This window comes from Cavia porcellus, unplaced genomic scaffold (assembly GCF_034190915.1).
Source record: "Cavia porcellus strain 051 isolate PalLab524CR breed Dunkin Hartley unplaced genomic scaffold, mCavPor4.1 scaffold_5, whole genome shotgun sequence".
Taxonomy (NCBI): domain Eukaryota; kingdom Metazoa; phylum Chordata; class Mammalia; order Rodentia; family Caviidae; genus Cavia; species Cavia porcellus.
The window spans coordinates 47,888,285-47,914,250 of record NW_026947488.1 but is presented as its reverse complement, the minus strand read 5'-3'; the positions used below and the strand labels follow the sequence as shown (position 1 = coordinate 47,914,250).

At 44.5% G+C, this 25,966-nt stretch overlaps 1 protein-coding gene and 1 pseudogene across 1 annotated transcript in view; one reads left to right on the top strand and one right to left on the bottom strand.

The window, feature by feature from the left end:
* Positions 1-437: 437 nt before the first annotated feature.
* On the bottom strand, positions 438-9,432 carry LOC100734658 (N-acetylglucosamine-1-phosphotransferase subunit gamma-like; annotated as a pseudogene).
* Positions 9,433-9,631: 199 nt separating this feature from the next.
* The window catches only part of Cds2 (CDP-diacylglycerol synthase 2), a 49,205-nt gene continuing 32,870 nt past the window's right edge, over positions 9,632-25,966 (top strand). The window contains exon 1 of the mRNA XM_003476404.5: positions 9,632-9,914. Coding sequence (XP_003476452.3) covers positions 9,858-9,914 — 57 coding nt within the window. The 5' untranslated portion in view covers positions 9,632-9,857. The remainder of the gene's footprint in view (positions 9,915-25,966) is intronic.

Sequence of the window (25,966 nt, the reverse complement as noted above, 5' to 3'; positions counted from 1 at the left end):
CAGCTTTTCTATTATATATCTAGTTTTGGACTTACTTTTATTTATCCTGTTTATGGAACTAAAGATACACTTACTTCATCAAGTCTAAAATGTTTTCTATTGGGGAAAGGAAATAAAGAATCAAGACCTGTCTTGTACAAGACAAGTTATGTACATGTGCTTACTCCTTAAGATGAATGTAAACCACGTAATGCAAACATGTACTAACAAAACAGAATTCTAAAAAATGATCAATCCTTATGATTTCAAGTGATGACTCTACCCTTCTTTCCCTCTAGCACTTCTAGTAGACATACATATTTCATTGAATTTGTGCCGGGGATTGAACTCACAACCTCATGTTTGCCATGCAGACACTTACAGCACTGAGCTAAACCCCCAGTCCCAGATGCACGATTATTTTATATGTAGTACAAGAAATAAAATACACTATTACACAATTCTTTATTTATTTTTATTTTTTGTCTTTTTTTCCTTTTTATCAGTACCAGGGATCGAACTCACAACTGCCTGCTTGTAAGGCAGGCGCTTATGCTGCTGAGCTAAATCCCCAGCCCCTACACAATTCTTTATTACTTAAAAGTTCTATTGTGCAATTATTAAGAGATGTGAGGCCCTAGGATCAATTCCCAGCACCAATAAATAAATAAACAAATCTTTAACTAATCACACTGATTTGGCATTGAACCATAATGTCCCATTGCTGGGACCCACAATTTAAAAAGAGGGGAGAGGTTTATTTTGGTTCACAATTTTAGTCCATGTTCAGTGGCTAGGTATAAGACAGAAAAGGTACAGAGAATGGCGGAAAACTGCTCATCAGTCTGTGTCTTCTTGTCTTTAGTTTCTTCCTTCTCTCTCTGCTTCCTGGATACCATGAAATGAAGGAGACAGCTGGGCGTGGTAGCACACACCTGTAGTCCTGGTACTCTGGAGGTTGAGGCTGGAGGATTGCTATAAGCTTGAGGCCAGCATGTGCTACACAGTGAATTCAAAATAAGCCTTAACTACATAACAAGACCTTGTCTCAAACAAATGGTCAAAAAAGGTGTCAGTGACAGAAAATATAATGCAAACTGACCAGACCAAACCAATACAGAATTTAAACATAGTAACTGAGCTCCATGATTGGTTGCAGAAAGTCCTGCAGTCAATGAACTAATTAGGGTGTAAACAATTATGGGTAACTAGTTAAGCTGTAGCCAATCAACTAGTAGGCCATATAGCCAGTGAAGTTGTTTTCTATTTCACTCCTATGTTTTTCTATAGATGTGGTCTGATCAGATTATTGGCTAGAGTTCTCAGAAACTGCTACCCAATTGTTGAATGGTTGTTTGTTTGTTTGTGACTGGGTTTCACTATATAGCCCAGGCTGGTCTCAAACTTGCAGTGATTCTCCTCACTTAGCCTCCCAAGTACTGGGATTACAGGTACATGTCACCAGATATGGCTTGTGTTTTGTTCTTATTTGCTTGAATAAACCCTACTAAACTAACCTGGCCTGACGAATTTTTTCTTTTTGTTTTCTGCTACTGAGTCTTAGGGCAAGCAAAACACAAGTTCTACCACTGGAAAGCTCCTTTCTCAGCCCAGACATTTCTTTTTAACAAGAGAAAAGAGATTTATTTATCTAAATAGAAGATTTGGACTTCCAGTGTACAGGCCCATTCTTAGTAAAGAAGATAAAGCTGATAACTACATCAATAAGCAAAGAAACACAAATTCACTGGAGATGCATTTTTAGCCTCCTAAATGATGAAAAATCACACTGACAGCCAGTGTAAGCATTGCCAGGAAGCTGGGTCTTGATGCTTCAAGGGGCTAGCAGCCCTCAAGGACCTCCTTGGTGCTTTGGTACCTTTAGCGGGAATTCAATCCAGACACACAGGGCGGGGTGCAGGTAGAATTCACTGTAAAGCAGCTCTAGAGAAAGCTGCACTGCCTGGGAGCAGGCGGCTGAGCACTGACCTCTGCCTCCCAAAGGAGTCTGGCTCCCTGTTCCTGAACACACAGCTGCTTACTCCTGGGGTTCAGGGAACTAGGATGATTGCAGCGCTTAGTGACTGACAGTTTTTCCCAGAAGTCTCTTTGGAATTGTCATATGTCTTCTTGTCCTTTTCAGATGATCAGTGTTCCCTCAGGAGTCGTAACATGTAGGACATCTGTGAAAGACAAGTTCTTTTTTTTTTTTTTTTTTTTTTGGTCTTTTTCCTTTTTATCGGTACCGGGGATCGAACTCACAACTGCCTGCTCGCAAGGCAGGTGCTTATGTCGCTGAGCTAAATCCCCAGCCCCAAAAGACAAGTTCTTAGCCTGTGGTGGGAAGGGTTTTTACACTTCCTTTCCTGGTTATCACCCGCCTGCAGGCTGTGGCAGCCAGGAATGCTGTGTGCCTTGTTCTTTCTGTCTTTGGGTCTCTAACCTAGCATCATTATAAATATATTATACATTAGGGTCTTTTTTTTTTTTCAGTGACCAAATTAGAACATATTTAATATAGGAGATTTGTTTTGTTTTGTTTGTCTTTTTTCCTTTTTTATCGGTACCGGGGATCAAACTCACGACTGCCTGCTTGTAAGGCAGGCGCTTATGCCGCTGAGCTAAATCCCCAGCCCCCTAATATAGGAGATTTAAAAAGCATAAATATAAGAAAAATTGATGGAAAAGTTCTATCATATTAAAGGGAGTGAATCCCTGACTTTCCACAGCTATGATGCTACTAACAGTAAGCTGTTAACTTGGGTTCAGTGAATCTCTTGTCTTTGATTATAGTGATTTATTAGCTCAGTATCTAGAAATTGGTGGTATATAGCCTAGACATTTTCTTTTTTTTTTTTTTTTTTTTTTTACTGTCAAAACAAAGCGGTGTAAGGGTACAAGTAATACAGAACTACAAAAAAAAAAAAAAAAAAAAAGCAGTAAGAAATCACCAGTTAATAGATTACATATTATCATCTTAGAGATAGTTGCTCAAGTCACAGTATCAAAGCATACAAAGTGGACATTCAAACAGTGAGACTGCAAACAGTTGTGTTCAATGATCCAACCAAAAACATTAATATGGTCAGCTATTTAACACCCCTAAACACACTTGCTGTTGTATCCTTTAGAGCACTTTTTTTCCTTCTCTTTTTTACAACAAAATTTACACATTTTGGGTTTTATTACTCATTAGTTCTTATTACCTTTTTTTTGGGAGAGAATAAAGTCAAATATGGCAAAACAAAGCTGTCAGTCAAAACCAAGGATACGGGCTGGGGATTTAGCTCAGCGGCATAAGCACCTGCCTTGCAAGCAGGCGGTCGTGAGTTCGATCCCTGGTACCAATAAAAAAGAAAAAAAAAGTGTAAAAGCAAAAAAACACAAAAACAAAACAAACAAAAAAAAAAAAACCAAGGATACACATAGCACATGATGTAAAAACAGAGTACAAGGTTATCAACAATGGTTACCATAGTGTCTCTTGTTTCCTTAAAAAGAATTTTCTATCTCATTAGGTATTATAAAGTTGAACAAAACAGTAGAGAACAAGACCAATAAAACTTAAGCATTGTAAACATTACAGGACTTCCAAAGGAGACAATAGTCAAACCAGAATGGGCATCTTAGTGAATCTTATTGCCTTCAAAGTAGTTGCCTATACCCTCAAACTTGATACTATCATACAGAATGGAACAGAGTCTAATCAGTCAAAACAAGATCGTGGGAATATTACAGGACTTCAAAACAAGTTAATAGGAAATCAAAAAAAGTTACTATTATATATCCTAAGTTACTATTATATATTTTAATTTTTCCCCTTAATTAAAAAAAACCATAAAAATAACTAAATAATTTTTTTAATGAATAAGGGAGAGATTGAGATAAAAGAGGACATAACAATATAACAATACAGGTCAAAGCATGACTGTTTCAGCAACCTAGTGCTTCACTACCAAATAACCCAACTTAATAGTAGTTACCATAGTGTCTGTCTTTTTCCTTGAAATATTTGAATAAAACTTCATATACTATAGCTTCAAATATTTCCATATCAAGAAGCCCAGAATAAAGCCTTTCCAATTAATAAGTGAAAACTTTATAAGGCTTCAAGGCCACATAATGGGGAATCATGATTACCACACATTTTTATATATTTGAATCATTATTTACATTAGGGAAACTATTTGGTATTCACACATGTGAGATTGATTTATTTCACTTATGAGTATGGTCTCAAGCTGCGCCCATTTATTGATAAATATCTCAATGTGATCCTTCTTTATAACTGAGTAATACTCCATTGTATAGAAATACCACAACTTTTTTATCCATTCCTCAGTTGATGGACACTTGGGTTGTTTCCAAGATCTGGCGATTACAAATTGTGCTGCTATAAACATAGGTGCACATATATCACTGTGGTATGATGCTTTCAGTTCTTCTGGGAATATGCCTAGAAGTGGAATAGCAGGAATAAATGGGACTTCCAATCCCAGCTTTTTGAGAAATCTCCAGACTGACCTCCACAAAGGCTTTACCAGTCTACATTCCCACCAACAGTGTAGAAGAGTTCCTTTTTCCCCACAGCCTCTCCAGCATTTATTGTTGTTGGTTTTCTTGATCCTGGCCATTCTTTCAGGAGTGAGATGGAATCTCAGTGTGGTTTTAATTTGCATTTCTCTAATGACCAATGATGATGAACATTTTTTCATGTATTTATTTGCCATTTATATTTCTTCATCTGAGAATTGTGTATTCATCTCAGCTGCCCATTTTTGGATTGGATCTTTGAATTTTGGGGGTCTGAGTTTTTTTTTTAATTCTTTGTATGTTTTAGATAAGAGTCCCTTGTCTGAGAGAGAGTTCATTAAAATCTTTTCCCAGTTTGTGGGTTTTCTTTTCACTATGCTGGAGAGCCTAGACATTTTCAAGTGAATAAGAACCATCAAGCTTCAGATCTGTCTGTAAGCTACTCTGCTCATTCTTCCTGTGGGATATAGCTGATGCTCTAGAGCGCCTCGCCACAGCTAATGTTTTAGGGTCGCAGCAATGGCTGGGAGCTGGCAACTGCATCCCACAGTGGGTGCTCAGCCCTGAGCACCCACTCCTGGGATCAGGATGGGTGTGCAAGGCCTTAGTGTGGCAAGATTCTGGAGGCTGAGGTCAGAGGATCGTTGTGGGTTTGAGACCAGCCTGGATTACATAAGTGAGTTCAAGGGCAGCCTAAACTACAAAGTGAGACCCTGTTTCAAAAAAAAAATGTTGACACTTGTTTAAACCCTTTTTAGCTGGACGTGGTGGTGCACACCTGAAATCCAAGCACTTGGGAGGCTGATGCAGGAGGATTCTTGCAAGTTCGAGATCAGCCTGGCTCGAAGTGAGCTCAAAGCCAGCCCGAACTGCATAGGGAGACCCTGTCTCAAAAAGACCAAATAAATAAATAAATAAACTTTTTTACACTATTGCATTTATCAGTATGGGAATTAATTAAAACTTTGAATTTGTATTTGTGTCTCTTGAGTACAACGAAGTCAGGCCAGAGAGTCCTTCCATATCCCTACCTGGCTCAGCAGGTTTGGCAAGAGAAGTGTCTCAGCCCAAGTCTGGACAGATGTTCTTCATTGACCCCTTGTGTCTACTCCACCATCAGTTGTCCCCATAGAAGCCCAGATCCTCACAGTTGCTCTGAAGTCATGTCTGTGGGGACTGTTGGGCTGAGTGCTCAGTGTGGGAGGTTTCTGTGGGCCTCCCGTGGGGCTGCCACACAGGCTTGAAGACTGCTGAGACTCTGTGTTTCCCCTCACAGCTCTGAACATGCCTGATTGTAGTTCTACAGAGTCCCAGTCCCTAGACTCCTAGGTGCTCCTTCCTGCAGTGTGGGTTTCTTTTCTCTTGGGGCCTTTACATAGCCAGTGTCCTCAAAAAGCTCCCTCTGCAGCTTTTCATGGCCCTGGGTGGTGATGAGCTCACCATACAGGTCCTGCTTCACCTGCCTGCCCCTGTGCTGCAGAGCTCCCAGCAGGGCTGGGTAATAGAGAGTGGGGTGGCAGGCAAGGGGTGTTAGCAACATCAGCACATAGACACACGTGATTGGCTCAGACACATGGGCCACTCTATTGCTCCTCCTACAGGTAAGCTCCACCTTGCACTGCTGGCTTCAGGCATGGCAGGAGTCACCAGCCCTCATCTGCATGACCCTGAAGGTGTTGTTGGTGATCTTCCACTCATGCCGATGCCAAGGACCCCAATATAGATGTCTCAGCCAAAGGGCTGCTAATGCCAGGTCACTGTGGAACAGGCAGAATTCATACCTATAAGTGGACTCCACCAGGTTGAAGTACTTGCCAGAGAGTCTGAAGAGATGCACTGGCCCCATCAAGGACCAGGTGTGTCTTTTGGGCTGCAGGTGCTTGGTCTGGGGAGCAAATGCATTGTGCACAGCAAGCTGTAACAGGAACACAGAAAGCTAGCTTGCCATTGGGTGCCATGCAGTCACATGAGTATAACCAAATCCATTTTTTAATTTTAATTTATTTAACTATACCTGGCAAAGCATGTTATTTTGGACCTCCTGTTTATCCCTCTAGTCCTATAATGTCTAATCACCTCCCTGACATTAGGAAGGATTCAGTTGAGGTAATTCACTCAGAGAGGAAAATCATTGTTCAGGGGACTGGAGGATCTTTGTGCTCCCTGTGCCCCTGCAGTTTTCCAGTGTCAGGATGAAGGCAGGTGCTCTTATTATAGAATGGTGATTGCAGCACTCACTGACCTCTTGTCCTGGGGTTGCAGTCAGCTTATGCATTCTGCGGGCCTAAGAATCCTATGCTGGTTATTTCCATTACTCAACATAATGCTTAAAAAGAATGGAACTAACCAAGGAGTGCAATGAAATCTCTGTGTACAGATATGCCCCCAAGCCTGGAGGAAGTGACTCTGAAAGAAAATGGTTGTTTTGTTTTGAGACAGAGGCTCACTGTGTAATCCAGGTTGGCCTCAAATTTAGGGTTTTTACCTCTTGCCTGCAGCCTCCAGAATGCTGGTATTATAGGCATGGGATACCACATCCACCTAAGAGTTAATATAAGGAACACAAAAGAAAATAAAGAATAGAGGGGAGATATAGGGTGACATAAAGGAACAAAATTCTTTGGGTTGGAGATTTTTAACTTCTTTCTGCAGTTGTTGAGAAAGGCCAGAAAGCTGACCTAAAGGGTTATCAGCATGACTTCTTTTTTTATTTTTTGGTACTGGGGATCGAACTAACAACCTCGTACTTGCCAGGCAGGCACTTATGCTGCTGAGCTAAATCCCCAGGCCTCAACATGACTTCTTGAGGTGCCTAGGTAGCTTGACACATCTTGGTCTTCACAGTCCTGACTTCAGGAATATATTTAGTCCAAGCTCAGTTAACCCAGAAGAGCTGATAGTGACAGATGAGAGAGAGGTTTGTTCAAAGGCTGAGTGTGGTTATCCAAGCCTGTAATCCCAGCACTGAGGCGGCTGAGGCAGGAGGATGATGAATTCAAGGACAGCCTGGAATATATAGTGAGACACTATCTCAAAAATCTGTTTAGGGGGGCTGGGGATTTAGCTCAGAGGCATAAGCACCTGCCTTGCAAGCAGGCAGTCGTGAGTTCGATCCCCAGTACCGATAAAAAGGAAAAAGACCAAAAAAAAAAAATCTGTTTTAGGGCAGTATAGGGCGGTGGTTAGAGTGTGATCTTATGAGAAGTATGTTCTATTTTATTTTGGCACTGGGGATCAAACTTGATGGCATTCTACCACTGAGCTACATCGTCAGTCTTTCTCTTTTACAAATTTGAGACAGGATGTCTTAGTTACTTTTGTTGCTGGGACAAAATATCTGATGCCCACAAATTGAAGAAGTTTAGTTCACAGTTTATAGAAGTTTCAAACCACTGGCTGGCTCCAAAGCAGGGCAGCATGGCACAAGGGCTTGGCAGAAGAGAAACAGTTCATGGCAAGGCAGGCAGAAAAAAGTGCTCCTCCTGTCTTCTCTCCCTTTTTATTCCATCCAGACTATGGCCTATTAGGTGGTGCCACAGGGTGGGCCTTTCCATTATTCACACTGGAATTATGCTTAACCAGTCAGTGAACTAATTTAGTGATTACACACCTTTAATCCACATTCACACACTCTACATTGCCACATTGGAAAAGTCCCACCTATGAGTACATGAGGCTTTGGGGAGACATCTAGATACAAACCATAACACAAGTTCTCCTTAAGTTACTCAGAGTGGCCTTGAATTTGTGATCCTTCTGCTTTAACCTCTCACAGTGCTGGGATTACAGCTGCATGCCTGGCTCTACAGTCTAATGCTTACCAGACTTTTCTTTTTTTTTTGGTACCACACTCAGGACCTTGCACTTGCTGGGCAGGTGCTTGTGCTGCTGAGCTATATCCCTGGCCCCCTTATAGACATTTTTAACAGCTGGGTTTTTTTTTGTTTGTTTGTTTGAGACAGGGTCTTGTTATGTTCAGGCTGTCTTTGAATGTACTATGCAGCCCTGGCTGGCCTTGAGCCTAATAGTCTGCCTGCCCAGCCCAAGTGCTGGGATCACAGGCATGTGCCCCCACACCAGGCCTAACCACTGATCTTGGCTAAGCCGTTTCTTAAAAGTCCATCCAATAAATAGTACTTAGGATGTGTCTGGCATACAGGGAATCTACAGTAAACGAAGCAAGCTGCATTTTTGTCTCCAAAAAGGTCCTTCAACAATCCCAGAGCTGGGGCTGCAGCTCAGTGGTAAATCTGAACTTAGCATGCATTAGTCTCTGAGTTAAATCCCCAGCAACAAAACAAAATAAAACCCCTAGAAGACAAAACATTCAAAAGACTGCAGGTGCTCTTACTTGTAAAATGAAAATCAGATCCAAGTAATATGTGGAATAAATGAGGTAAACCAATAAACGATTACTCAGCTCTGTGCCTAGCACACAGTAAGTGCTCAATAATTACTAGAGACCCCTTGGCAAAGCAATGTGGACTGAAGTTTGGGTTTTACTTTAGTATATGATACTCTCTTCTTAATCAGATTGGCACAGTTGGCCTCTTCAGTGAGAATCTGACAAACGTTCCTTTTTGTTTTTACTTGTGTTTTGTTTTTGTTTTTTTTTTTGTACCGGGGATCCCTTTACTTGTTTTTTGAGACAGTGTCTTGCTATGAGCTTCAGGCTAGCTTTAAATTCACAGTGTAGCCAGGACTGACCTCGAATTTATGGCAATCCTGCCTCAGCCTCTCGAGTGCTAGGATTATAAATTTGTACCACCATGCCCGAATCCTACCTTTCTGAAGTATGCGAGGGAAAAGCCCTACCTGTGGACGCCTAGAAAGCGAAGGTAGCAAGTACAGGCAGAGATTGAGCCCTGGAGGGATCTTCTCTTGCCTCCAGTAACCTTTTACTTCCAAAACCTGGGGCATTTGCACCGCCCACCTTCTGTCAAATGCTCCCATTGGCTAATCTAGGTCAGAGCCGCGCTCCCTTCCCGCCCCCTCAGGCTGCTGTCCAGTGCATTCCTCTCCACTCTGCTTCGTCCCGCCCCTTTCGCCACGCCTCCCTGGTGTAGTCGTGCCATTGGCGGATCTCCCGGGCCAAGATGGCGACAGTGCGCGTGCGCGCTCGTTCCAAGCATCTGCTGCGGAGGGGGAGCTAGCGGACAGGCGAGCTGGGGAAGGCTGACTGCGCTCGGCTCCCGTGTAAAGGGCTGAGGCGCTGGGCGGGGCCGAGCCAAAGCTAGCAGCCGGGTTGCGGGTTGCCTCCCGGGCCCGGCCGCCCTTGCTGAGCACCCCTCCGCTGCGGCGACTGCGCTGCTGGCCCGCGGCGACCTCACGCGCCAGTGTCCAGCATGACGGAGCTGAGGCAGAGGACGGCCCGCGAGCCGGACGCGCCGCCCGAGGACAAGGTAGCGCGGCGGGTGGGCGCGGCCGGCAGCGGGACTGTCTCGTCCTTCGCCGACCGGCTCGGGAGCGCAGAGGGTCCTTGGGGCCGCGGGCCAAGGCTCGGGACCCGGCTGGGTGGCGGGGGTTGGTGTCCTGCGGTCCGGAAGGAGCCGCGGAGGTCGCGCACGGCCGCCTCCCGAGACCTCCCGTGTGCAGTCACGGGGCCCGCGCAGCCTCCCCGGGAGGAAGGCCAGCTCAGCGCTGCCTCTGAAAGTGTTAATTATTTTTTGGGGGGAAGGGATGGTCAAGACAAGGCTATAGGGTTTGTCTCCAGGGAGATTTAACCCCTTCTTAAAAGTTAGAACCATTGGCTTTGAGCAGAAGCGTGTTGATTGCACGTAATGACCAGCCCGTTAGTGGGGGTGGGGGGGGCGTCCCTTCCCAACGGGTGGGCTCTCTCCCTGTGCTCGGAGTGGGCATTGGTGGGGTAAAGAAGGAAGGTAGAAGGAGGCCATCTTGGGGACACAGCTGACTGGGAGTGAGGGGTAAGAGGAGTGGATTCCTGGTTGATGTGCATGGTTTGTGTAAAGGCAGCTGAGGAAGGGGGAGAGCAGTTGCGTTACCTTGGAGGTTGAATGACAACATAAGACCAGGGTGGCCCTGAACTTGCTGCAGTCCTCCTGCCTCAGCCTCCTGAGAGTTGGGATTACAGGCATGCTCCACAGTGCCCCGCAGGTTTGCGATTTTTGTGATCAGGAGCAGTGTGTTTGGGTAACTGATCACGCAGATATGGGTAGAATAGACAGAGGGAGCCTAAACCTGAATAACCTGGTTAGTTAGCTCAGGTGTTGCCAGTGAGGGACCTGTAGATGTTTTCTTAGGCCCACATGTTGCTTTAAACGTCAGACAGCTCCTCCTGAGAATCTGAATTTCTTGTCTGTCCTAGATAATTGGGGGATCTACCATCAGATTCTCACCTGGTTAGTGGCCAACTGGAGCTGAGAATCACTGGTTTCAATCAGTCTCTGTTGCTTTAATACTAGGCCTGTGGCGCCCACTCAGTCTGTACTCTCTGCTCACCAGGGAAGGCACATTAGGGAGATGCCAGGAAGTATCAAGCACGTGATTTGTTGACGGGTTGTAGCAGCAGTTTTGCTAGGAGAAATGTTTCAAGTGAAAGATAATGGAATGTTTAAAATAACACAGTTACTGTGTTGACAGTGGATTATGTAAGAGCTATCCGTATTGCTATTTAGAACATATGTTGGAGAAACATTAGGGTTGGAGGTACAGGTTTAGGAGTTACTTGTGGAGAAATGATTCTTTGAAGTCTCTAATCTTTTGTTGCATGTCTTGGTTCAGCTCCAAAGGGCTCTATACTCACCTTGGGTACCACTTAGTTGAGAATACGTTGTTCAGAAGCTTGAAGCTCTGTGACCCCGTCTGAGGGTGAGATCATACTTGTTAATGGGACTCAGTGGGTCTAGAAAGAAGGAAAAGAAAAAATGTGATAGCTGGCAAGCTATACTGTTAAAAAGCTGACTTTAGCTGGGGATTTAGCTCAATGGCATAATCGCCTGCCTGGCAAGCACAGGGTTGTGAGTTTGATCTCCCGTACAGCAAAAAAAAAAAAAGAGAGAGAGAGAAAAAGAAAGAAAGAAAGAAAAAGCTGACTTTACAGTAATTAGACATAGTAAAGAAACAAGCACGGGGGTTTGTGGTGAAATCAAATGTTTAGCCTCTGTGTCAGCTTTCTTGGATTCATTCTCCAGAGATGAAGTTGCACTTGGTTGTTACTTATGTTACATCTCTGTGGTAGGTAGGGAGGAGCTGTCCAGCGAAAGGGCTTGGGAATGACAGCCACACCTCTACAGTGGTTTCCCCTGCACGTGGGTTTTGAGGACTCGGTGAAAGGATGCCTGGGTTGTGAGGTCTGCTAGGTGCCGGTTCCCCAGAATACAGCAGCTGTGCATTCATTCTGTCCAGAGCCTGATGCAGTCTGTTAGCCTGACATGGTAATTAGCGTCTCCCTCCCATTATTTCTGAATTGCCATTATGAGGTTTTTAAAATAAGGGCACATTTAAAAAACTGTGAAATATATTACTTGATTTCGATGAATGTATATAGTAAAAAATTTAAAAAACCCTGTTCTATTCTATTGCATGGTTTGAAGAAAAGCCTACTTCCATAATTCTGGATCTGCCAATAACCTTGTGTTACAATCCAAGGACATTAGAAATAACAAAGCAAAGATGTCTTTTTAAGGAAATGAACTGTGAAATGGGAACTTTCTTATTTCATAGTGGAAGAATCCAGAGAACAATTTTCAGATCGGGACTTTAAAAGAGCTAGAACAAATTTGAAAGATCTCTCAAGATGTTACAGTTGCTTAAATATTGTCTTGTAAATAAATAGACAACCACTAGTGTGAAAATAATCTGGGGAATGTGTTTATAAAATTCAGAAAGCATTTTGTTATATTTAGTATCCCATAATGGATTTTTCAGAGCTGATTGCTAATAAAAGAACTGTTCTCCTTTGGGATCTGTGCTTAAAATTTTAGAGTCACCAAGTACACTTCAGTTACCAAACTAAGAAACCTGGAATTTAAGCTTTGCAAACAATCCTTTTTCTGGACCAACTATGTTTTTCCAATGGACTTCGGAAATAGAAGGACAAATTGTGGGCCAAAAGATTGGCATCTTGGAATTTATGGTTGCCAGGCGTGGTAGTTCATGCTTGTAATATCAACACTTGGGAGGCTGAGGCAGGAGGCTTGACATACATTTGAGGCCAGCCTGGGCTACACAGTAGTGATAGGCCAACCTGAACTACATAGAGATGAGACCTATCTCAAATCCCCACCCCCCATTATGATTGGATTGGCTGTTCAAACTTTGTTTTGGAAGTTAAAGTGAAGGTTCTGGAGCTTTCTGCTTTGCTTATATACTGAAGTGCTTTTAGAATGAGAGGTTTATTATCTTGAGGCTTCCTTTTTCCATCAATGAAACTAACATAGAGAGGAAGTAAATAACATCACTTAGAGAAAGAGGGATTTAAATTTTAACTGAAAACAACCCTTGAGAGCAGAGCATTAACCACTGTAGCAGCCTATGCCTGTGATCCCAGCACAATCTGGGAGGCTGACACAAAAAGATAGAATGTTTAGCCCACACCCCACAATGATAGCTGATAAGCCACCTGCCCCCACAACTGGAAGCTGGGTAATTTAGCCAGACCCTGGGCCAAAGTACTAAAAAAGAGTTGGGCCTGGTGTTGCACACCACACCTGTAATTCCAGCAGTGTGAAAGTCTGAGGCAACAGGATTTCAAGTTTAAGGCCATCTTGGGCAATTTAGAGAGACCCTATCTCAAAAATAAGAAACTAAGGGCTGGGAATTCAGCTTAGTGGCATAAGCACTTGCCTGGCAGGTGTGAAGTTGTGAGTTCAATCCCTGGTACCCCCCCTCCCAAACAAAAAAAATTAAAATGATCTGGGGATGTAGCTCAGTGTGAAAGCCCTGAGTTAACCGGTAGACTGCCCTGCCCCTACCCCAAACCTCAAAAGCCCTGGGGATTTAGCACAGACTGAGGCATGAAGCACGAAGCCTTAGAGTCTGCACACACACACACACACACACACACACACCCTAGTTGCTGAGCTGTCAGCTACATCTGTCTACACTGAGCTCAGGCTCTGCTGCTTACCAACTGTATGGCTTCGAATTAAGTATTTAATTCATCGAAGTTTCCATTTGTCCATCCTTGAAATGACAATTATAAACCAAGAGTGCTTCTTAGATTGGGGTGGTCCCGTGAGTGTGCATGTTATGCACCCAGAGCTTGTCACATTATAGTAGCATGGCAGCAGCTACTGCTGCTGGTTAAATGAGATTTGTACAGAAAACATCCTGGAAAGTGATTAAATCTTGATGTTATTAGTGTTTATAGTGGCCTGCTCATTAATCACTTTTTTTTTTTTTTTTTGTCTTTTTCGTTTTTACCGGTACCGGGGATCGAACTCACGACTGCCTGCTTGCAAGGCAGGCACTTACGCCGCTAAGCTAAATCCCCAGCCTCCCCATTAATCACTTTTTTTTTTTTTTTGGTCTTTTTCCTTTTTATCGGTACCAGGGATCGCTTATGCCGCTGAGCTAAATCCCCAGCCCCCACCATTAATCACTTTTTAAGCAAGGTTTTACAGAAAGGTGTTGGTCTTCTATGATTTGGTTTTCAGTTCATTTTACTGAAGTTTTCAATACTTGGGTCACAGTCAAGCAACTCTAGAAGGAACAATGGGCATTGTTATATGCGGTTACCTTCTTTCATAGTGCTAATTAGAATACGTTTTAGGACTCTGGTGAGTAATTAAAATGGTTTTCTGATAGAGTTTGAGTGTGAACTGCTAAAATAGAATCTTATTTTGAGCTATAACTTAGATGTAGGGTAAATACATTATTTCTTTCTGAAAGTTTTTTTATATTAAGCAATGATTTGGGAATTGAAAACGCAACAAACCTTTTTATCTGTGGTTTCCAGACTTTTTTTTTTTTTGATACTGGGGATCGAACTCACTACTTCACACTTGTCAGGCAGACGCGTATGCTGCTGAGCTGAATCCACAGCCCAGTGGTTTCCCGACTTAAATGGAGACAGGAGATGAAAGCTTGATTGGTCATGTAATCTGGCACTTAAGGGTTCTTACTTTCATTGCTCAAATGGTACAATTTTGTCTTAAAATCTCACTTCCCATGAATGGTGTTATGTAATTAGTTTTATCAGAAAGTTAGTTTTGCTTAAATGTTTTGTGTTTTTGAAAAAATTGATATATTGTATTAGAAGAATTTAATTTTTTTTTTTTTTTTTTTGTGGTACTAGGGATTGAACTCATGACCTTGTGCTTGCCAGCCAGGTGCTTATGCTGCTGAGCTAAATCCCCAGCCCAAAGAATTTAATTTTTTAAAAATGTGAAATTGATCCCATCAGATATTAGGATCCTTAGCCCATATGGGATCCTCAGAGGTGGTTTCTTTTTAGAAGACGCCCCAGCCCAGAGAGCAACTTTCTCGTCTAAAGCCCAGGTAGCTGGTTAGATGCAGAGGTTAAGAGTGTGAAGAGCTTCACTTCCTGCTTCTTTCCTCATTATGTTACAGAATGCCGCTGTGAGGATACTCAGTTCACCTACAGACTTTAAAGCTTCTACACTGGGGCTAAGGATGTAGGTCAGTGGTACAGCACTTGCCGACCACACAGGAGGCCCTGGGTTTCATCCCCAGCACACACACACACACACACACACACACACACACACAGATACACACACATGCACACAGATACATAGATGCATGCATATACATGTATGCATGAGCGCCCTTAGGTTGATTAATTTTGATTAAAAAAAATACCCAGATATTATCCCCTTTTCTTATGTGGCCACCAATCGGAAAGATAGCAAAATAAATCTTTATAAAATGTCAGCTATCTTAAAAATTGAGGTCTTAGCAAGTGTGGTGATTTTGCAGAGTGTGTGTGTGTGAGTTCCTGTGTGCATAGGGAGTTGACTACTGAGGTTTTTTTTCAGTTACTGGAGACTGACAATTTATGTACTTTGAAGTCTATGCCCAGGAGTGGCGGCTGGAACATGCTGGTAAGGGGCTTTTGAGGTGCTGCTGGGAGACCTCCGATTGCACTCAGCAGCGGGTGAAGCTCCTTGGAGGAAGTGCTTTTCTTCCCAGTGAGGCTGCTTAGTGCCGGAACTGTTGTCTTCCAATTTTGATCCCTAGAAATTCCTGTCTTTGCTGATTTAAAGAAAACATCTAATTATTTTGTGGTTTTGAGGTTTGAGTTCAGGGCCTCGTATGTGCCAGGTAAGTGCTGTAGCATTGAAGTGTATTCCCAGCCTGGAAATGATATAATTTTTGATTGTTTGAGACAGGGACTCACTGTGTAGAGCAGGCTGGCCTTGAGGCTCACCTAGGAGCCAGGCTGGCCTTAAATTCATGACAATCATCCTGCCTCAGCCTCCTGAGTGCTGGAATTACACACACTGTGTGCACCACCATGTTCAGCCAGAAATCATAATTTTCTAATGTATCTGAGATACACTTTGAAAATGCATCATGTGAGCCTGGCATGGTGTTACACACCTGTAATTATAGCACATGGGGAGGCTGCGGCAGGAGAATTGTCATGAATTTGAGGCCAGCCTAGAACACATAGTGAGACCCTGTCTCAAAACAGGCCAATAAATGAACAAACAAACAAACTGAATCTTGTAACTAATTTCACAGTGCAAATTTTTGTGTTTTCTTTTTTTTTGTTTGAGACAAGAACTCTAAGTAGTTCAGGCTGGCGGTGAATTGACCGCAGATCCTCCTCCTGTAGCTCGCCTGAGGGCAGAGATTATAGATGTGCACCGTAAAGAATCACCCTTTGGATTGAAAGAGGTAGTGGTGCTCTTCCTGGGTTTGGCAGTGGTGCCCTCCTGCCAGTTTGCGCCTGTGTGGTGAGAGCCTCCAGCCTTCTTGGATACTACTGCCGCTGTGCCTGTGACAGGGCATGCTCCTCGTTTGGGACATGGGGACCAACACTGACTCTTGACTGTCAGTTTGGCTGGGATCTTGATAAATGAACTCTGCTGATTTGTTCTGGCAGCTGGCTCAGACTTCCTCCTGCCGGCAGATGCCACAGTGGCTGCTGGATTGGGGCAGTCGCCCATGCTGTGCCCGTTAGCCTTCCCTGTGCCAGCCTCTGATCTTTGTCCTCGTGTTGTTTGCCCGGCAGTAGGGATGGCACCGGGCCTGTTAAGTGGAGTAAACATGTGAGGAAGGTTAAACTTTACTGTGTTGTTGTGACCAGGCAGGGCCTGGTTCAGAATTTGCAGGAGCAAAGGGTGAATTTGAGCCTCTTTCCTGCCTACAGAGGCAGCCCCCTGCCGGGCCGCAGACCTGGGGCTGCTGTCCTGTGGAAGGAACTGACCCCTCTTGCCATGATCAGGTGTCCTTTTCCTTAGGGGAGGGGGACGCAGGTGTCACTTCATATGCCAGGCTGACCTCAAGCTCCCTGAGATCCTCGTGCCTCAGCCTTCTAGTGCTGGCATCTAAGCATGTCTTGGTGTCCTTCTGATTAGCTTCTTTTGGCTTCAGCTCCTCTGTGTTAGTATCCCCACATTGCCTGCCTTCGGCTTCTCTGTGAGGAGTGCTGAGTTTCTGAAAGCACCCGGAAACCCAGAATTTACAGGAAACACTCTTCATGGGTCTCTGATGCTGAGGGTCCCATAGTGCAGTGACTGTCAGCTGTGCCTTTCGGTCTGTGTCCTTTGGTTTCTGTGGTCTACAAGTGTTCCTAGGTGTCCCAGTCAGTGCAGACTCACCTATCTCCAGTCTGACTCTCCTCCTAACCCGCTCCTCCCCCTCCTCTGTTGAGAGACTCACAGGTTCGGCAGGGACTGGGGCCCGAAATCTGTGCCCTGCCCGGTCCAGGACACAGGTTCTAGTCGCGTGCTGGAGCTCTCATCTCCTGTGCCTGCCTGTTTCACATGGCTCAGGGCCTGCTGCCTGCCTGCTCCACAGTAAACTTTTCTCAGTGAGCATTTCCCACCCTTCAGGACTTGCCTCCAACACCTCCTGTTCCAGACCATCTGTCCTTGGTGTCTTCTAGGAGTCCTGAAACTGCCCTTGACTTAGGGAACTGAAGGAAGAATCCTTTTCATTTCTCTTAACCAACACTTTGGACTGCTTGTGCCACGAGTCTCTGTGCCAGGAGTCTCAGTTCTTGTTACTTCTGACCCCTGAAATGTGGTCTTTCAGTCACCTTGTCTCCCATTTCATTCCACATGAATTCCATTTTCTTGCTGAAAGTGACCAAAGCCTGTGTTGTAGAAATCACAGAAATGTGTATGTGAGAAAAAAACCCTTCTGTGGTTTTATTACTCATAGAAAACATCGTCGTCCAAAGCAGCTTCCTAGCTTCCTAAATGCCTGTAATTCTAGCACTCAGGAAGCTGAAGCAGGAGACTGCCATGAGTTGGAGATCCGCCTGGGTTATACAAAGAGTTTAAAGCCAACCTGAACTACATAGCAAAACCATGTCAAAAACAAGCAAGCCAGCAAACAAACAAACATAAAACAAAAACCCAAACAAACCCAACCCAAGCCAACCTTTTCCCTCTCCTAAAAACCAGATAAACAAACAAACAGGAGTATCTTCCCTTGCATGGAGTTAGGTGTGGTGTAATGGTGTGTTATGTGATAGTTTGCTTTTCTTGCGGTATTAGAAGGGTTGTGCCACATCATGAAGCTTCCACATCTTTGTAAGCAGTGTTTGAAATACTTATGATTATGCAAGAAGTAGATGACAGTAAGAGATAGTCAGCTGGGTATGGTGATGCGTGCTTGTGATACCACTACTGGAGACACCAGGCAGGAAGATCACCACAAGTGAGAGACCAGCCTGGTCTTCACAGGTAGTTCAAAGCCAGCCTGGACTATGTAGCGACATGTTGTCTCAACAACAGCACTGCCCCCTTGCAAAAACAAAACAAAATACAAAAACAAAAAAGAGAAGAGAGGCCAGGGCTATGGTTCAGTGGCACATGTGTCTGCCTGGCAGGTGTGAGGTCATGAGTTCCATCCATGATACCAAAAAACCCCACAAAGAAACAAAACAAAAAGGTAGTCATTATAGAAACACCAGAAAGAATTGTCCTAATTCTGCCATTCAGAGATAATCAGTGTTACTGTTTTATTTATTTATTTTTATGTTTTGGGTACCAGGATCAAACTCATGACCTCTCCCTGGCTCAGCCATCATTCTTTTAGTGTATAGCTTTTCTTTTTAGATGTGTCACACATGTCCTGCACTGTATGTGTACTGCTGCTTTATATTCCATGTTCTTTTCCCCTGAGATTCTCCTATGCATTGTTTAGGTTTACAGATGTCTCAGCTTAGCATCATTTTTAATGGCAGTGAGCCATTGAGTCACATGCCAAGCCTCAGTTTATGTTTGGGCTATGATAAGCAGTGCTAAGGGATATAAACCTTGTTAAAACAACAAGTCTTTTCTGTACATGCATGTTATCCTTGGCTAATTTCCTTTGTTTAGAACTGCACACTCCAAAAAAGGAAGTGTCTTGTTCAGGTTTTTGATAGTTAATGTACAGCATCTCCTTCTGCAGTAAATTTGTAGCCTTTCTGTGTTTTTTTTATCTCCCCTTTCTGCAGAGTACTACTGAGTAGTCTTGGTTTTAGGAGAGATGTTACAGCCTTGTGATTACAGGTATAGAGCCAGGGATTGAGTTGCATGATTTATAGCCTGCTTCCTTGATGAAGCTGCCTCACTTTTCTCATCTGAACAGTGGGACTGAGAATAGTTTATCTACTTGTCATTTATATAAAGATTGTCAGTTTTTAGGCACGATAGTGGTATATAGTTGCTTTAAAGTATCTACCAAGAGCCAGTCACAATGGCACACGTGTAATCTTAGCTACTCAGGAGGCTGAGGTAGGAGGATCACAAGTTTGAGACCAGCCTGGATAACTTAGTGAAGTTCTCTTAAAATAAAAATAAAATGAAAATAAAATAAAAAATGAAAATGAAGAGCTGGATGTGGTGGCATATGGCTATAATCCCAGCACTTGGGAGGCTGAGACAGGAAGATTGCTGTGAGTTTGAGGCCAGTCTGGGGAAATAGTGAATTCAAGGCCAGCCTGAACTACATAGTGAGACTCTGTCTCAAGAAAAATAATTCTGGATATATAGCTCGATGGTAGAGAGCCCTTGGCTTCCATCCTCATTACTGCAAAAAAGAACAGAAACAAACAGAACAAAACAAAAGCCTGCAAAATATTAGCTATAAAGGAAGCAATTGATGAATTGGCCTGTAACGTGTTGAAAAATTCTAAAAATTGTGCAATTAGGAGAACAAAGAAAAATCACAATGAGAATATAAAGTATGTCTGATATGGTACTCACTTCCAGAATCTGTAAAGAATTCCTACCCCTCTCAATAAAATAACAAAGACAACTCAGAAAAAAAAAATTACCCTTCATATGGTCAGTAACAGTATAAAAAGATTCCTAACATCATTAGTCATCAGGGAACTGCAAATTAAAACCCACCATGTCACTTCCCATGCACCAGAGGGGCTAAAATTAAAAAGAATGAAAATGCTAAGGGTTGGCAAGTAATGTGAAACAAATGGTCTTTGGTACATCTATGAGACTATAAATTGATCCAGTCTTTCTGGAAACCTGTTGGACAATATTACTGGAGCTACACGTGCACAGAGTTGTGATCAAGCAGTGTGCTCCTAGGTGATTACCATAGAATCTGTACTTACTTTCCCTCAAAGACAGACCTTAGAACATTTGAAGCCATGTTTTGAAGAAGCCCTGAGGAGTAGACAGTCCACACTTCGACTAATGCTGCTGCGGGCAGGAGCATACACACACCTGGTCCTGTCTCTGACCTGCAGTTTTCGAAGGTTTGTGACTGAAGTGGGATTCTGGATTGCATAGTAATTCTGCCCTTATTTATTTAGATATTGGGGATCAAGCCCAGGGCCCGTGGCCTGCTAGGCAAGTGCTGTGCTGCTGAGCTGTATCCTGCCAGCCTCTGAGTTTGGTATTTTGGGGAACCACCAGACTTGGGTGTTGTGTTTTGGAAATCTCTCAGTTTTCAGTTTCTAAAGTGAAATCTAGACAGCAACTCAGAGTTGGGGTCCTGAGTAACTCAAGAACGGCTGCTTTAATGAGCTGTACTCCTCACCCTGGGCCAGGGGGCCAGGGCTGTCATTGTAAGTGGATGTGGGCAGGGGTCAGCTGGGTGACTACTGGGGTCAGGAGGCACTTTGCTCCTGTGGGTCCTGGCTCGGGAATATTGTACTCCTGGTGACAGGGTCTATGTCGGCTGCTCTTCAGCCAAGGAAGCTTGGTGTCCTGCAGCTTCCTCGATGGCAAGCTCTTGTCCCCCTGTGACCACAGTGACCCGGGTTGACAAGGAAACTGCAGAGGGGAGCTTTGTTATACCGACAGTTTCTTTGTACGGGAAGCTCTGAGACATTTTTATTAAGTGTTAGGCAGTTTTTAAAAAGCAGTCTTCTCATATTATCAGAACGTATGTCACCCTGTGTCTCTCAAAAAGCTGGTGGCTTTGGGGACCTCCCATCCCTTTGGGATTTGACATACTTTCCAAAATAGAAATGCTCTGACTTCTCCCAGTGTTTTTTGAAATTCAGCATGAGCTTTCCCCACGCATTGTTTTGTTTAAAACATCGACTGGATTTTTGAGGTAAAATACCCATTTTTCCTGTGTACATTGACTAAAGCCATCATGTTAAGTCATTTGTGAGCCTTGTGAGGAGTTTGTGCAGTGAGCCAGCTCCTGGGAAAACCTGCGGGGAGGCTTTGTGCAGGAGGCGGCCCGAGACCATCTGGTCTGCAGTCAGTGTGGTGGCTGGTGGTCTCTTTCTGGAGTCTGGTGGCGGAGCATTAGAGGCTCACCTGTCATCTCTCTCCCCGCTGAGTAAAACTGTAGGAGAAGGGCAGGATAGAGGGGCAGGAAGGCCACAAGCAGCTTTCCCATTCCAACAAGGAGAGAATGGTAGGCGTGCAGTGGTGTCTTGGCTCAGCTGGCCCCGGGGAGAACTGTGTGCTAAACGGTGTGTTGCCTGATAGGCTGCATTTTTATGTTGAGTGGATGGGAAACAAGACCCCCAGGTCCCAGATGATTAGATCCACCCTGGGACCTTGGGAGCCTAAATTAACCCACGTGGTCCCTTTGGTTTGTTGATGGCAAACCTTTTAGAGATGAGTGCCCAGACTGAAACCCCAAACTCACTCACTTATCACAAAGTGCCAACGCTGCAATTAAACCTGAATACTGAGCTTGTAGTTTAGGAAAAACAACTCATACATTAACATCTTCTGTCTTAAAAACAGCCCATGTCCCATAGGTTCACCACCACTGCCCTAGGTTTTGTGTTGGGGCGGTGGCCAGGGTCTCTGTAGGTGAGTGTGGGGGTAGGGGGTGTAGCTCTCGGGGTGGTTTCCTGTGTGCAGACCTTGATTTCCATTGAGATCCCGCCTCTTCCTCGGGCTTATCTTCTGTTCCCTTGTGCCTTCCTAAAGCACACGTGTGCCTGTTTTCTGTTTTATTTCCTCCATCTCAGCTCCTCAGGCTGTTTTGTTATCCAGAAACCTGTTGAACTCTCACATCCCCTGAAGATCCCCTTCTGTTCAGTTAGTTCTAAGGCCATGATTTCTTTCCTTTCTGTACTCCTTGTCATTCACTCTTTAGGATCTGAATGACAGATCTCGATGATCTTTGATCTCGAGGTCAAAGGCAAGGGCCCCACCTGCTCTTAGGGAGTGTTGAGGTGAGAGGCTGAGCCAGTGTTAAAACACAGAGGCATGTCGTCATGACCCTGCTCTATGTTTTGGTTTGGTTTTGTGTACGTGTTGAAGGGGAGAAATGGTTCCTCTTGGCCAATGACTCTGTGAATTCCTAAGCTGGTCCAGTGCTGACCGCTGGCTCTGGAGGGTGTCTCTGTGTGGCTGGAGGTGGGTGACAGTGTAGTCTGGAGAGAGGACTAGTGAAGGAGCCAGGAAGAGGGCTGCTGCCAGAGCCCAAAACAGGCTTTAGAGGAAGAGAAGGTGAATGACAGGTGCTGGGAGGCACCAAGTAGGATAAGGAGTGGACATGGTTTCCGCCCACCGTGCTGGATGGCCCTGTGTTCATTTTTGGAGGAGGCTGTCTGCTCAGGTCATGGAACCCAAGTCTTTCTGTGTAGTAAACCTTTTATATGTGTTTGCCGTTTTATGGGTTTTGTGAAGCCTTTTTTTCCTTTGGTACCAGGATTTGAACTCACAACCTCGAGCTTGCGTTGCTGAGCTGTATCCCCGGCCCCTTGCAAAGCTTCTTAACGTTCCTTTTTTTTTGGTGGCACTAGGGATTGAACCCTGGGCCTCACAATGCTAGGTAAGCCCTGTACCACTGAGCTACATCCCAAGTCCCCCACCTTTTTTTTGAGGTAGAGTCTCACTAACTTGCCCATACTGGTCTTGAATTTTTGCCCTCTGCCTCAGCCTCTGCAGTAGCTGGGATTGCAGGCATGTACGAGTGCCAGGCCGAAGCTCTTTATTCTTGTTTTTTTTTTTGGGGGGGGGTGCTCTAGACCCATATGAAATTACCAGTACTATGTTTACTTTAAAATTACACTTATTGCTTCTTTAAACATTATAGCAAAATTTTAGACTTCTATCCCAAAAAACAATCTGTGCTCTGCTTAATTACACATGACTGAAAATTAAAAATCAGACAAGGTGGAAGTGTTTTGTCTGCGTGGAAGAAGCTGGTGGTCAGCATTCTAGCAGCTTCCCAGCATGAAGGAGTCAGGTTCCCATGTTTTGCTTTCTCATCAGTGTGTGGCTTCTACCTCAGGTAGAGAGTAGCTGTGGGAATGCCGGGTATCACATCCATATTTCTGTAAGAAGGAATTAGGGAAGGAGAAAGGAGAGACTTACACTTTTCCATTGAGGACACGTCCCTAAAAATGCACACACATTTTTTTTTCATATTTCCATTGGCCAGAACTCACTCACATGTCCTTTGGTTAGCTGCAAGGGAGGGAAATGTCTCTTCTAGGTGGCCATGAGCTTGGTCAAGTGTTGGGGTTTCTCTTACAATAGAAGAATGAACCAGACATAGTAGCATATGCCTGAGTCCAGCGCTCTGGGAGGCTGAGGCAGGAGGATTGCAAGTTCTAGCCTAGCTTGGGCAGCTTAGCAATTAGAAATAACAGGAGCTGAAGATTTAGCTCAGTGCAGAGTACATAGCTTCATCCTGTGGTATTACAAAAGAGAGAAAGAAAGAGAGAATATGGATGAGAATGAGAATGTTGGGAGACAGCCAGACTTTTGGAAACTTCCAGAGGCCTAACAATGCCTATTAAAGAAGTGGAAAGGGCCGGGGGATTTAGCTCAGTGGCATAAGCATCTGCCTTGCAGGCAGGTAGTTGTGAGTTTGATCCCCGGTACAGATAAAAATGAAAAAAACAAAACAAAACAGAAAGGGGAGTGTAAGATGCAAAGGAGTGCTGGGAGGAGACAGGCGCGGAGCAGAGGGAGCAGTTCTGGTCCCTGTGGCTCTCTGCGGGTGAGGCTGGAAGGGAGGGAGGCCCCGCCTTGCAGCTCCAGGGCTGGGAAAGGGCCAGCGTGGTGCTGTCAGCATCTGCTCCTCTCTGAGCCAGGAAAGCACTGACATTGAGGGTCTTTTTGGTGTGAGGTACAGAAACCTTTGGTAAAAAAGGGATAAATGTGCAGAAAACTCCTAGCATCCCAAATACACCCAGCCCACTTTTCTAAAAGTACAAGGGAAACCAGTGCCTCAGTGCCAGGTCCTGCACTGATGGCAACTTCTGGCCTCTGTAAAACATAGTATGGTAACTGTTACCTAACCTGGCGTTCTTGACCACTTAGGAAAGTGTGTGGAAATAACCCTGCTTCCAAATGGTCCATGGCAGAGATGGGTCTTCCGGGACGGGGACCCTGCGCCAGTGAAGGTGTGGGCTGCTGGGCTGGAACCGGAACTCTGTGTCCCCCTGCCTGCAGCGCCCAGTGCTCGTGCTTGTTAGTTTTCTTTTTTTATTTTTTAATAATACATTTTATTTAACAACCTATATGCCATGTTCAACATTTCAAAGAAGACTCAATAGAAACCTATTTTATATCCTTTAGTTTTTATCAGTATATGTTTATAATACAAAATAATGAGATTTGGGAGATACTATGCACATTAATGTATCTTTATTATTTTCATCCCCATTACGTTCCTCTCCTTTTCCTTCCCCAGAACCATTCCCCCATTTCTGGAAGTCTGCTTCAGGTTTCCTGTCATTTCTGCCATATATATATTTAATTGCTCATGTAAGGAAAAAAAATACTGTGTCTAACAACTTGGCTGGCAATTCTCTCTGGGAAATGAGTTGGTTATTCATAAATTGGTTTATTAGGTGGCTTCAGAGTTGGGAGGGCAGGGTTGGGAACTAGGCCTTTGCAGGCCTTGTTGCGTTCCGTGTAGAAACTGAGGCCAGGGAGACTGGCCAGCTCGCGGAGCCCCGATCGGCCCTGGCCAGTTCCTCCTAAGTCTTCCCTCTGAAGGCACAGATCCCAGGCCGTGTCTGCCCCACTGCACTGCAGCCCGCAGCACCCCGTTCTGCTTTGAGTGTGAGCAGGGATGCCCAGGGGCTCCCCTGCTGCTGACCTTAGAGTAGACACACCCTATGGCACGGTCGGGGCTATGTTTGGGCTGATGACTGTCCCCTCCGGATGTCTGTCTGTTGTATTGGGAGGGCAAGAGCCCCGTGAGCTTTGATAGCTCACAGGGACGTCGGCCAGACCTCAGCTTTCCTGCCAACCACTGCCATCTCTATTCCCTGCTGTCCCACCATGTGCTTTGAGCAGAGAATTTTCACTTTGCACCTAGCAGTCTGTTGCATGTGCCACTGTGGGGTGGGATTTTGAGAGCCTCTGAGCGAGGACCATGAGAGCCTACAGAGCGTCCTTGGGGCCTCTCATCAGCCTGGAGACCTCTCTGCTTGACTCCTGGGAGCAGCAATTGGAAACAGCTCAGACAGCTCATTTCCTAAATCTGGGATGAGCCTGTCTCCATTGTTAGGTTGGGGTTCTGACACATGGTTCGAGTTTTCATTAGTTTCAAAATATCTAAAACACTAGAATGAGCCAGCATTTGAGAGTTAAAGAAACAGATTTTGTACCGCCTTCAGGCTTAAAGGGGACGGGAAGCCAGGAAAGTTTGCACATCTTTCAGGCCCTGGCTTCTCATCGTGGCTTGGTGGAGGCCCCTCCCCCCCCCCATGAGGCCCATGTAGGTTGCGGAAGGTGGCCTTGGGTGCTGGTGTGAAAACAGTACTTATTTTGTGGAAAGTGTGAAAGGAAAAGGAAAAATTGCCTTTCATTTTGCTGCCCGCAGTATAACTACCGTTAATGGTTCCATGCATGTCCGGCTCATCTTTTTCCTCTGGTTTATATCTGCCACTATGTTTGTTAAATAG